General features: G+C 39.0%; 1 protein-coding gene across 1 annotated transcript in view; it reads right to left on the bottom strand.

The window, feature by feature from the left end:
* Mctp1 (multiple C2 and transmembrane domain containing 1) overlaps positions 1 to 14,355 on the bottom strand; it is a 594,489-nt gene that overhangs the window by 115,184 nt on the left and 464,950 nt on the right. The window contains exon 16 of the mRNA XM_021180105.2: positions 6,235 to 6,354. Within this exon, the coding sequence (XP_021035764.2) occupies positions 6,235 to 6,354 (120 nt within the window). The remainder of the gene's footprint in view (positions 1 to 6,234; positions 6,355 to 14,355) is intronic.

Below are 14,355 nucleotides of genomic sequence, written 5' to 3'. Positions count from 1 at the left end.
GCTGACACCATTGCATACACTAGCAAGATTTTGCTGAAAGGACCCAGATATAGCTGTCTCTTGTGAGACTATGCTGGGGCCTAGCAAACACAGACGTGGATAATCACAGTCAGCTATTGGATGGATCACAGGGCCCCCAATGTAGGAGCTAGAGAAATTACCCAAGGAGCTAAAGGGAACTGCAACCCTATAGGTGGAATAACAATATGAACTAATCAGTACCCTGGAGCTCTTGTCTCTAGCTGCATATGTATCAAAAGATGGCCTAGTCCGCCATCACTGCAAAGAGAGGCCCATTGGACCTGCAAACTTTATATGCCCCAGTACAGGGGAACCCCAGGGCCAAGAAGAGGGAGTGGGTGGGTAGGGGATTGGGGGGGTGGGTATGGGGGACTTTTGGGATAGCATTGAAAATGTAAACGAGGAAAATACCTAATAAAAAAAAGATTAAAAAAAAGAAAAGAAAATCATTATAGTATATTTTACAGTAAAAACTATGCAGATGTTATCATTTCATGTGTTTGTTAGAAGGTTTCCTAACAACAGAAAGGATGATTCTAGCTATTCTGTAGAACATAAATGTGGATGAACTTAGATTATGGTTTATATGATACATTTAAAATATGTAGAATGAAAAATAAAATTTGCATGTGTAAATATACTTTACAGAAAAGAGGAGAATGTGTTCAGGGTACTTGGGATTTGGAAACTAAATACATGGTGGACTCCCTATGTTCTTGGTGTTGCTCTTGAGAAGACACTGTCCCATCATCTCTCCAAGTTTTTTTACTCCTCAAACCCCACTTGCTATCAGGGGCTTTAGTCTAATTGGTGCTCTGCTACAGAGACAGTGAAGGAGGAGCCTCAGAGCATCAAGCTGGGTTGTGCTAAGATGTGAGATGCCCTCCCTCTGGCTGCAGAGCCATAGTGCATAATGGACTTTTGTGGCAATGAGTCTAAGTGTTCCAACTAGGCCACACATTAGTGCATGGGGTGACATGACTCCCTGGACTCCAGGAGGCTGGCACCACATTCATGTGTAGTCTGTTTTGTACATCTATTCCACACAGAGCACCCCCCCCCGTGACCTGCTCTGCTGAAGTCACCATCTTGTTTTGCCTGTTTCCTCATCTACCAAAGGAGGAAGCATCTTTCATCTTCCTCCCTGCCTTTGATTCTTTAAAGGGTACTGTGTGTGGGAGGTGGAACTGCTGCACATTCCAGAGCACATGAGTAAAGGTCAAGCGAGGGGAGCTGGAATGAGTGGAAAGCATGTGGTCATATTCAAATCCTGATGCAGTGATAAACATCTGTGAGTTACAGTATCATTCTACGCAGTTGGCAGATGTCTCTGAACGTGGTCGGGGAGGCACTTTTCCATGGTATCTAATTAGCTGTTACTTTCAACCTCCTTATGCTCTAGATCGCTTTAGGAACTAAAGGTCTGATCTTTTCATGGTTCTCCTCAGATTTTTGCAAGCTGCTAACCTTCTGAAAAAGTTGGGAAAAGTTGTGGTTGAAATAAGCACAAAAGAAGAAAAGAGTGATCATCCATTTTTAGATATGTTTAGAGGCTGTGTGACTCAGAGCTGCTTCTGTTAAGAGCACTGAATATGTGGTCTTTTTTGGTACTGAGATGCAAACACAGAAAGAAGACTTGTGGTCTAAGTTAGTTTTGGGGAATGATGAAACTCTATTGAAGTAGAATGTAAGTGTATATACAAAGGCCCTCTCCTCTCTCAGCTTGGCTTTGGACAGTCCCTTTAGATCCTCTATGCCTCATTTAGTCTACATATCCAATTGTTACACAAAGGACTGCTTTTCTAGACAAAAGCACTGGCAGAAAACATAATAAATGTGTTCGGCTGACAGCGATTCAGGACAGACCAAATGTTTCTGTGGTGACCGTTCCAAATTTTCAAACAGTATGACAGCAGTTCTTTGCTTATAAGCTTTGTTTCTAGAGGTAAGAATTCTGGTTTTTAAGTGGATCTGAAAACAAATTCTGTACTATTCTAGAAAGGAGAAGAAGAATCTAATACTTTGCCATAGGGAGGAACTAACTGAACATTCCAGTATTTACTATTGTTTTAACAAGGCAGACTTTGTCTCAATTTATGCACAGTAATTCCATGAATCAGAATGATTTCATTGATCTGCCCCACTCTTCAGGATTTTTCATGCCACCATTGATGAGTAACCAAGACTGCTGTGTAGGAGGCATATCACGTCAGTGGAGATGAATGTTCTTTTAAAGTGTAATTAAGAAATCCTGCTGGAAGACTGTCTATATGCCAACAAATATCAAGACTTTATTCACAACTATGGAGAATGCTCAGCTTTACTTAGTACCCTTGTGCTCACCTGAGTGACTAGAAAGCCACACCTCAGGCCACAAGCATTTTCAAAATTAAAGGTAGCATCTGGGTTGGAGCAGATGCCTGGTATCATCCCTTGAGAAGTCACAGAAAAATCTTAAGAAATCTGAGAGCAGTCTGAAGCATCGGGGGCTCTGCAGAATGTCCTGGACGCGTAAAGAGGCCCTGTGGAGGAAGATATGCCTAAGTACACACTACAGAAACAGCTGAGGCTTCAGAGAATGGTAGTAGGCTTTGTTTCACAGCACACTGACTGTGGAGTTTACTGTTTATCTTGCCTTTCAATTTCCTTACTTATAAACTAGTGATAAAGGCATCTGAGGACACTTTATTTGATATAATTATCACTGAGAATGAGAAGAAGTGATGTCTCCAAAAGGCTTACCAGGGTACCTGATGCATAAAATTTGCTTAATAAATATCGGCTCCACTTCTCTGAATTAACAGTGAACTGTGGGGTAGGAGTCAATGAATGTTCTCTATCAATGTATATGCTTTGAGGTAGAGTTAGTACTACTGTCTTTGTTAGAACTCATGAGAGAAACTTGCCCAGGGAAAAGTGGGATGTGCCAAACTTCAGCCTATAAAGAAAGCATGATTATGGTTAAAAACAGAAATGTTGTGTGCCTTTGGGTAAGTTATTTAACTGTCTTCCTGTGGGTAAAGTACAAATAATGATACCCACAGAGTGTATCATAGAAAATTGATTCTATGATCTACTCATTTCCTTTATTCTTGGGGGTCTTGTCCCTTTTTCTAAGGAGGGTTCATGCAACTATGCTCTTTAGACAGAACTATTTCCCCTTAATTGTTAAAGATGAAGGATAGGGATGGAGAATTGAGGAAGACCCACCCCAATCAGCTCGTTCTCTAGAGAGATGACTCAGGAAGAGAGCACCTACAAAGGCTTCTTATGGCATTTGGGGTGCATGGAGAGCTCCGTAATTTTAAAATTCCAAATAAAGAGCATTGTCTGGTGTTAGCTCTTCAATTGATGACATTTTTGTCTGTAGTGCCTGTAGTTTGGATAGGTAGTACCAGGTCAATTTGCAGTGCAGGAAGAATTTTCCTGAGCTTTTGGAGTGACAGCTCAAAGCAAAAAGAGGATGGCAGGTCTATCTTTATTTCCTTTCATGCCAGGGACATTTCTAAATGAAGCAAGTATTAAACCAGCTTCTCTGGAAAAGTTGAACAGCTCTACTGGAAATTTTCACATCATGGTCCCAGACTAGGTGAATTCAGACACAAGCTTGCTTATTTTTAACAACCCTGACTGGTTAATAGCACAGGCAAGATGGCATTTTTATCATACCTCTTCTCATGGGCTCCCTCTGAGGCTGCAGATCTACCCTCACAAATGGCTGTCTGCTCATCCAGCCCTTAACAGACTTTGCTTATTAAACATAGCTAAATGTACTAGGCAAGGTCATATCTCCTTTCTTGTTTAATTACTAGTTTGGAAAACAAGTAGGCTTGGTTTTGGCTGAGACTTCACAAATAATAAACACACGAGGAAGCCCTTTCCTGTTGAATATTAATCTCAACTATCAGTCAGCATGTTGAAGAGAGAACTACTATCCATCTATATACATCATATGTTATGAAATTATTATTTACCTTTGTCTCTTTCTGACATTGATCTAAAAGTCATTTTTAAACAATTTTTTATTAGATATTTTCTTCATTTACATTTCAAAAGCTAGCCAGGTGGTGATGGCGCATGCCTTTAATCCCAGCACTTGGGAGACAGAAGCAGGCAGATTTCTGAGTTCGAGGCCAGCCTGGTCTACAAAGTGAGTTCCAGGACAGCCAGGGCTATACAGAGAAACCCTGTCTCAAAAAACAAACAAAAACAAAAATAAAACATTTCAAATGCTACCCTGAAAGGTCCCTATATCCTCCCCTCGCCCTGCTCCCCAACCCACCCACTCCTGCTTCCAGGCCCTGGCATTCCCCTGTACTAGGGCATATAATCTTTGTAATACCATGGGACTAAAAGTCATTTTAACTTGTTTTTCTTTTAGTCTTCATCCTAATTAAATTTTCTAAGATTTCTAAGATTTCTTCTTCATAACAGAATCTCTCTCTCTCTCTCTCTCTCTCTCTCTCTCCCTCCCTCCTTCCCTCCCTCCCTCCCTTCCTCTAGAAAGTTTCTGGGTTTGAAGTCAGTCAACAGTGTAATTAATTCACCCTAGAGGTCCTGTGTACTTTTCCCATGTGCTGAAAGCTTTAGCAAGGGTTTTGTAGAGAGCAGTAAGGACTCAGGGTAAGGGTAAAATGCCTTTTTTCCCCAAATGGAAGAGTGGGTTACAGCATGGCAAGGCCTACAAGCCCTTGTCCTACACACACACACACACACACACAATCTATAACCAGCAAAGTATAATCCAGGTCTTCTTTCAAGAGGAAAAAGAAGTCAAAATGCACAGCTGGGTATGCCAGAAAACACATAACTAGACAAATTGGATTTAAGAGCTATGTAAGGTCTCAACTGATCCAGTGAATGAGAAACTGAAAGAAACTTTGTGATTGCTCCCCCAGTCCCTGGGAAGAATAAAACATGTGGATATGTGTTCTTGGCAAATAAAAGGCAATTACTGGGTGTTATAGAGTATAGCTGACATCTCAAATGGGTTAAGCTACAGAATGTCTTGACAGTGGTCTGTGTTGGTGAATAAGATGTTGTTCAGGGCTAAAAGAGAGAAACTGTAAGAATAGATGTGCTTGAAAGGAAGATCTGGAAAGTCCCCTTTAGAGTTGTATCTTGTAAAAGATAAAGGGCGGTTTGAAAATACATTATGCGATTTAAATTTATCTATTATATAATTGTTCTATAGGCTTATAAATGTTTTAGATAATTTTAAGTACCAAAGACAAATTATATATTACAATTTTCCTTCTAGCAATAGACTTTTCCACACAAGGCAAGTATGTTCTAGAAAAAACAATGGAGTCTACAGTTTAAGAACTTTTTCACAAAAAATTCTCAAATCAATAACTAACTCTTTAAGATAATTGTACTTCCTCCCATAAGACATAGAAACTAAAACTATATTACTACTTTTCTTATTTGCAAATATGCCTCAAGACAGCTGAATGAAAAGCAGATTCGAGAAGATGCTTATCCCTTCAATTATATGTGGAATAAGCTTGGGTAAGTTTGCTAGCACTGCAGTGACTGAAACAACTCAAGAGGAACAAACCTGAACAAGGGGCAACACACAAGGCTCTGGTCAGTCCATGGCATCTTGTTTCACACATTCTAAGAACTTTCGAAAATGTCAAGGGTGAGGGCAGTTTTTGCTTAGTGATCCTGGGATTAAATGAGAAGTCGTTATCCTTAAGTTAGGATCACAATATGCCTAACTCTCAAACACTTACTGTGGTAGTTAGTGAAGAGGTACCAAATTAAGGTATTTAATATACTTTCCAGAAAAGAACCATCAACTTTCTTTCCAATGAAGTTTACACAGAGAACTATCTTAAGTAGAGAACATTAACTTGGTCTGATGACTAACAAGCCTGTGACATTATCTCTTAATTCAGGATTTCTTAAGATATAAAATGAGCCAGAGGATAGAAGAAGTAAAGGTTTGGAGTAATAGCATTAATAACTTTACATCTCAGCTTAATTCATATGCTCCCCACCCTAGTGTCTACCAAACTGGTCATTCTGGAAATAGGTGGATACTACACACTGTGTTAAGAGTGTGGAGTTGTTATATTTGACTTTACAAAACCTTCCTCCAAAGTTGAATCTTGACAGGCAAGTTTCTGGTTTATAAGGCTCCATTCAACATCATCTCATCAGAGAGACTAGGAAGAAGAAAACCACAGGAAGAATGCAGAGACTTACGGTGTCCCGTTGCCTGTTGTCTTTCCCGGATATTATCAGGAAGTAGTTCCATGTCAATAGTAACAGCAGCAGCAGTGGTATCATGTAGAGCTCAAAGTTCCAGACAATGAGGAGAAAGAGCTGGAGGGGGAGAAGAGAGAGAAAAGACAAGAGTCAGTTTCGAACTTCCTTGGGTAGGTTATCATCCACACTAACCTCAAAAACCCACAAACCACATGCTTCAGAACAGGAAAACAAACCCTGTGGACTTATTTTGCTAAACGCACATCTGACTCCTGGAAAGTCACTGGCAAGATTTTTGCTTTGCTTAATTTCTGTGAAGGAAAACTTGATATCATTATTCTGTCAAAAGCAATTTTATTTTTCTTCCTTCACTTAAATTATTGTTAGATTAGACAAAATAAAGGTCTTTCCTTTCTTTTTCTTTTCTTTCATTCATTCATTCTTTTATTTACTTATTTACTTATTTATTTTTAGACAGTTTCTCTGTGTTGTCAGAATAGCCTGATCTGTCCGTCTTAATCACAAAGAATGAATCACCATTTTAACATCAGGGATACTCTTTTTACAAAACTCACTTGGATAATACAATAGACCAAGCATAATAGGCAGATGAAAATGCCATGCTTATCCTACAGAACCCCAAAGATTTCACATTATGAAAAAGGCAATGCTTCCAACAAGGGTTAAAAGAGGTTGGCTTATCTTTCTGTATTATACAGAAAGTCAAACTTTTGCAAAGGAATGTGAAGAGCAATTTTGGCAAAGAAAAATTTAGCATGCCTGTTTGTATTAGATTTTAACACTACCTGTTTGAAAAAAACTATTTTTAATTGTAAGACAAATGTCAGAGAAAGAACTTTGGGGTGACAGACAGAGCCATTCTATGCACATATACATTGTGAAAACAACAGGATTTGAGACATAACTGTGATTCAGCCACCTCCTCACCAGACTTATATTGTCAACAGACCATCTAGATCCTTTGGGCCTGTGGCTCCTGCTATCAGACTAAGGTCACCTTAAATCAGGTTGGATGGAATGTAGAATCCCTACCTAAGTGTAAAGCTAAGGAGCTGTGTAACCTTTGTACAACTTCTATATCGTGCTTTTCATTTCTTCCTCCATAAAATGGGAAATAAATGAAGTATTCCTTTAGAGTTGTGAGAACTGTGTAATTAACAAAGTTCTTGGAATGTGGGAAAATATACATGCTTACCTTTACTGTGCCCATGTAATTGATGCTCAGAAAATTAACTAATTTTTGGCTGGAAATCAGAACATCATCTGCCTACTAAGACGTAGGTGAGCAGTGGCTTAAGTGGAAATTTCAGTCAACTGGTCAGGGTAACACACACAGCTTGTACTTTGTAGACCATGAATTAGGGGAAGTCATTATGGCACCAATGTCAGGAGCAATGTTACCTGAGGCCTTCCTAGTCAATATCAGTCTAGGCCCTATTGAAATGGCAGACAGGAACACCTACCTGTGAGCCACAGAACTCAGGTTCCAGACCTTAAGAGGTGACTTTGCCTCTGTTTTCATTTATAAAAGAAGATCTGTAAACACAATCACCTCTATCATCCCTGTTGTAAGATCTAGATGACCTTGTGGTACTACTCCCCCTCGGGAGTAAAGGGCAACAGAAGCTTCAGGACACAGAAGGTCCTCTTCACACATGAACTCACAGTGGTTGCAACAACATGCACAAAACCTGTGTAAGCACAAGGCAGACCAAATACCACCTAGGAATGGGGAGCTGGGAATGAAATCCTAGCCCTGACTGTGGCCTGTTGACAATGGTAAGCAGCTAGGGGAGGGAGAGACAGCTTTATCTAAGAGTATAGCACCTGGTAGATCAGCCACACTCCAGTGGAAAAGCACAAACTGGGAAGCAGCAATTAGTCTTGAAGATTTGGGGCCTTTTCAGTATACAAAGTTGGGTGAGTAAGCAGGTGGTCTGGGATTGGAGGAGAGAGGGGGAAATATGATCAAAATGCTGTAAGACACTCAAAAAACTATCAAAAAGTGTACAATATTATACTCTTATATGGTCCAATATGTTCCATGTATATGGTCACCAGAGCATGGGCCAGGGAAAGGTAGAGAAAAGAAAAATCAAGTCAGAAATGATAGTCACTTTAGAGATGCTTACAATAGAACTGTCTTCTTTCTTACTGTCTGTGCATTAGGAAGCTGCTCCTTGTATAAATGAGCAAGCAGCTCCCATGTTTTAAAGTAAAGCATCTTTAAAAAGAAGAAAATGATCGAACTTTGTATGAACTCCAAATGAAAATCATTAACATTTTCTTTTTCAACATTCAAAAAATATAAAAATTTCAAAAAACTACTGAACATGCCTTAATGATTAAAAACAGTTTTAAAATTTTACTAAGTGTTTAAAATTAGGATAAAGTACTTTCTGGCTTCTGGGTGCTAAGAATGGCTAAGCAAAGGCAGTCACCTACTAAAGTGTCACTGGCTATTCTAGTTCTTACTGGACGGTAAAGGTCGTCTAGTAAAAAGTGGAAGAGTCATTTTAGCTCATTTTCTGTACATTAGAGTTTCCTCCATCTTCCCTGGGCCACAGGCGCTGACTGAGCCTTGTGTTCCTGTAAGGTCTTAGGAGAAAGAAGGCTCCTGGGAAAACAAGCTGACACTGACTCTGTCCCTAGTCCTGACCACTATTTTTCACAGATTTGAAAGTGGCAAAAACAATACAATAATGAGCTAGAAGAAGAAATTAAGGGATAAACATATATCCCCAACACACACACAAAAATACAAATATAAAACACACAGTGTTGGACATGTCCGGATCATCTCACTCTTGAATAGCCTTTTCCTTCAGGGAACATAGAAAGAGGACAAGGTCCTAGGTTTCAATATTACATCAACCAAAAATGAAATTTATGCAGTATTTAACTTTACTCCATTCCATCACTTTGGGTTACTTTCCCAGTCTCTTTCACCATCACCCAATTTGTAGCATTTCCTTTTCATCCTAGGATCTTATTCCCAGTACCTACATTTTAATTTGGGCCTTTGGCATTTCACATCCGTAGAATCCATGCCTCCATTTACACACAAAACACCTAATCCTACATTAGCTATCCCTGCTCACTAGAAACTGAAAACACTTCAAGTATTTGATTTTCTTCTTTAAACTATAGGTTTAAAACTACAGGTTGTGGTTCACAATTAGAATTCCATAGTAGAAAGTCTTAATGAGATATTAGTCAAAATTATAACAGCACTTACAACCTCCACAGATAGAAAAGGGTACTAAATCCAGGCAGCATGGGTCATGTGTATAATTCTAGTACTTGAAAGCTAGAGGCAGAAGGATCAGTAGTTGAATGTCATCCTCTAGCTACATAGCAAGTTTGAGACTGGCCCGAACTACATGAGAACCTGTCTCAAAACACTGACAAATTGAGAATTCTGTGCATTACCCTGTATGTAGAAAGTATGCTAGAAGTCTTTTGCATCTAGCCTTGTACTGTCCACTATGGCGAGGAGAGATGTGAAAGGAGACAGATATAGCATAGATATTCACATCAGACTCAGAGGCATCCAAGAGCCCTCATTATTAGCTCTAGGGCCTTGGGCAGCTATTGGATTTCTTTTAGTTTTCTCATATGAAGAATAGAAATTCTACCACTTCCTTTGTGGATTTGAAATGGAATTCACCTAAGACATGGCATCTAAAAGTGCTTAGCAAGCAGAAGAATTGAACTACATCACATATCAATTTTTGGTCCTTCTTGCAGATTGTCATCTTTCCTATGCCATTCACAGTTTATTATGGCTTCCAGAGTGAGCGATATGAATAAGCCATGACAGCGATGAATTTAGTACGTTTACATTTAATTCTGATTATCATGTGCAGTAATGTTCCTAATTTGTTCATATCTCTTTGTATCCATGATTTTTGTGATACCCATTCACATTACGACTAGGATAGAACATGTTTTTCACGGTTCAGAACAGAGTATCAAAATAGAAGCCAAAAATTATATGACAGTGTCACCTGGAGGAAGCCAGTTGCTCACTGAATAGACACTAACTGGAGGTGCCCAAGTGAGTTCACCTGAGTGCCTGGTCCAGTGTGCTGACCTAAAGACACATATAAATACAATGCAATGACAAGTTGTCATTACTTTAAGTTTGGGATCTGAATTCATGTATAAGGAGTAAGAGCTAGCTGTATTATGGCAAAATACGACTTTGAACAGAATCTCAAAGAAGGGGCTTTAGCTCAATTTCTGACATTTGGCATTATAGGATCTTGAGAAAGTCAGGTATTGTCTCTTGGTTTACCTTGGCCTATTTCATAGGATAGCTGTTGGGAGCAAATGAGGCAATGTATGCGTAATAATTAACCTTGATTGTCAACTTGACATGATTCTGAACCTAGAAGACAGACCTCTGAGTGTGTCTATGAGAGAATTTAAGAGAAGTTTACGTAAGTTAAGAAGATATACCCGTATACGGAGGACACTCTCCAGAGCCTGGGAGCCTGTTCTGAATCAAAAGGAGGAAGTGCACAGCACACCCATCTTCATTTCTCTCTGCATCCTGACTGTAGACACCGTGTGACTGCTTGCAGCCAGGCATTTCTCAGTACAAATAAGAAAGCTGTCCCTTTAAACTGTGAGCTAAAACAAACGCCTCCTCCACAGCATTGCTTTTTGTCTGGTATTTTGTTACAGCAACAAGAAAATTAATTAGTACAGTATATAAATGTTAGCATTATCAACTTAATCTGATCAATGCTTTTATATTTTAATTATTCCAGACACCTAGACTTAACAAACAAATAAACAAAAAAAACCCAATACAACAACAAAAACACCCTCGCCATTGAGGAGAGGTATCAGTCACTACAATAAAGACTTTAGAAAGGAAATTAATTTCAATTCTGTGTGTGTGTGTGTGTGTGTGTGTGTATGCACGTGTATGTGTGTGTGTGTGCATCCATAAAAAGTTATTTCTGAAAAATACATGGACTACATAAATCCCGTAAGTGGTCATTTTAATTGTTAATTAGGTAGATGGTGCTCCTTAGAGAGTGTGTGTATTGTGTGGGGAGATGTTTCTTGAGGGAATCTGTATTAAACAGATATTACAAATTTTTACTAGTATTATAAGAAAATCTAGAGTTAATATATACTATTTTTTAAACTAGTAAATCACATAGCGCACATTTCCCATTTTGAGAAATTTAGAGAGAAAGCTAATAGGTTTTAAATATTTTTACTTTATTTTGTATATGTGTGAATGTTCATGTGTGTATCTGTATGTGTGTAGGAGTGTGTGAGTGTATGTGTGCACATATGTGTATATGTATATGTGAATATGTGTGGGAATTGTGTGTGACTATGAATTGTGTGTGAGTATGTACATGTAGTGTGTGTGTATGTGTGATGTGTGTGCATACATATATATATATGCATGTGTGTACATGTGCATGTGTGTACATGCATGCATGTATGAGTGTATATGTATACATGTATTTATGAGTGCATGTATGAGTATATGAGAATATGTGTTTGTCTGGGTGTGTTTATGTGTGTGTATGTATGTGTGAGTGTATGTATGTATGTGTATGAGCATGTGTGTATGTGTGAGTATATGTGTGCATATGTGCATGTGCACCTGTGTGTGTGTGTGTGTGTGAGCATGTATATGTGTGTGAGAGAACATGAATATGTAGATGATAGAGTACCACTTGGGGGAATTTGTTCTCTTCTACTCTGAGGATTCTGGGGATGGACTTTGGGATATCAGGCTTGGCAGCAAGCTCCTTTTCCTGATGAGCCATCTTACTAGCCTAAAACTTCTTACAATTTTTAACAACTTCATACCTCTCTTATAAAAGAGACCTTGGTTTGAACTAACAATTGTATGAATATTAACATGTCTATAATGCATTTTCATTTGTAAATTCAAGTATCATTTATATAAAACATGGTTTCCAGCCTACAATATCAGCATCACTATCACAAAATACAGAACCCCAGTATCTACTTGGATTAGATTTTAGAAGCATTCTAAATATTAATCATAAATATTCAGAATGACTTTTTTATTTTTAATTTACTGAAAGAAAAACAAAGTAATTTGTCCTAACAGGTACTCTGTATGATGTTATGTGGAATGAAACTTAGGAGAGATGCCATGAGTTGTAGATGCAAAGATTATTCATATAAGAGGAACCCAAGGCTCAGGTCATTTAGTTCTGACAAAAGGCACCTTCTACTATGTGGCTGAGCCAAGCACTCTGACTCCCAATCCAGCACTTTTCCACAAAGCCCCACAGACTTTGGGGAAGAGCTATGTGGCAAGGCTGAGGCTTTGAAGATGTCAGTCGTTCAGTGTGGACTCTCTATATGTTGCTCCTCCTCTCTCCTTTGTTCTGAGACAACCACTTTTTGCATCAGCATGAAGAAAGAGAATGGCAGTTCTTAGGTGTTGTGGAAAAGGTTTGGTAACGCAAACAGGTCAAAAACTAATGGTGGAAATGAGGCATGTGAGGCACAGCCCATTCTCCCCCTTTTTTACACTCTCCTTCCGTGGCTATTAAGATTTTATAGCAACACCATTACTATAGACGGCCTGATGTGCCAGATTTCTATTTCTTTGAGCTTAAGAGTCCCAGACAGGACTGAGACATTCACACCATGTTATCAACTGATGCCTGCATTGAAGTGCACTGGAAGACGTGTGTGTTCCACGATCATTTGCTGCCACACATGACAGTACCCCTGGGGGAAGCCCACTTCAAAAAAAAATCATTTAAGCTGGAATATTGAATATCCTATTCTTTTGCAAACTACAGTATATTTTAAAAAGAAATCTCATCCAAAATGATTAACACTTCCTAGTGTTCAGGAAGAAAGCTCGCCCTTTCAGACTAACAGCTGTGGATCATTAGCTCCCGTGATGAGATGTCTTTGATGAGTATTTTTCTTTCTAATTAAGAGATGAGATTCTCTATTTGACTATCTCTTCAGAAAGAAGTGGGAAAAATCATTCTGCCTATATGGAACGGCTGTCTCCAACAAAACAATTATTTCAGGTCCTTTCTAGAAAATCCTTTCCCTCTAATTTCAATTCACTTTCCTTCCTAACTTACATTCATTGACACTTAGGTCTTTACAGTAGCAGACCGCTTCTGCCCAATCTTCATCTTTTAATGTTTTCTACAGCACTCTGGAATACAGAGGGCAAGATTTAAATCTTGCAAAATAATGCCTATATGCTTTTACGAATTAACCCAGACAACTCTTTTTTTGTTTTAATGGACAACTTTTGGCATGAGAATATTCCCTCATGTGAGAGAAAAACAGAGAAAAGATAAATATTGGAAGATTTTTGAGGCAGTGATTTTTAAAAAAAGAACTTCAATGTTCTTACACATGTATTTAAGAATATGTTTTAAACCAATGGTAATGAACTGAAACAAACAAACAAACAATTTCATCTCTACCAGCAACAGCAGACGTAAACACAAAAGTTACAGAGAGATGTAAAGTGGTTTCTAAAACACTTTGCTTCTCCTTTTAAAATAACTTGCATCAGATTTGCTAAGAAGTAAAACTCCTGGTCTAGAAGCTTGATGAAATGGTGTAGCTAGAAGGTGGAATGTTTGTGAGTTGGTCGGTCCATCAGTTTCCTCCTTCAGCTCTTGCAACTGGAAAAGAAAAGAGGAAAGGAAGGAGGGAGCGCTGACTCTCTAAAGCTTAGGTCGCTGGATGACACTTACTTTGGCCAGAGCATTTTTAGAAACATGTGGGGTGATTTTTGGTTGCCAGTGATAGTGTAGGAGATAAGTGTGATGCAGCAGTGTTTGGTGGATGGGGCAGTCCTGTGGATCACATGAAAAATGGTGGGAAGGAAGGTCTCACACAATAAAGAATTTTTCTTTCCAAAGTGCTGATAGCATTCCCTCTGGAAAACATTACCAGTTATTGTAAAGTACAGCCCTGAAACTCTGAGCTAATAATGGCTTCAAGACTGAGAGATGTGACCATGCCCTAGAGAGAGACAGAGACGGAGACGGAGAGGGAGACGGAGACGGAGGGGGAGAGGGAGGGGGAGGGGGAGACGGAGGG

The sequence above is a fragment of the Mus caroli genome, chromosome 13 (assembly GCF_900094665.2).
Source record: "Mus caroli chromosome 13, CAROLI_EIJ_v1.1, whole genome shotgun sequence".
NCBI lineage: Eukaryota > Metazoa > Chordata > Mammalia > Rodentia > Muridae > Mus > Mus caroli.
This window is presented reverse-complemented; position numbering and strand designations above follow the sequence as displayed.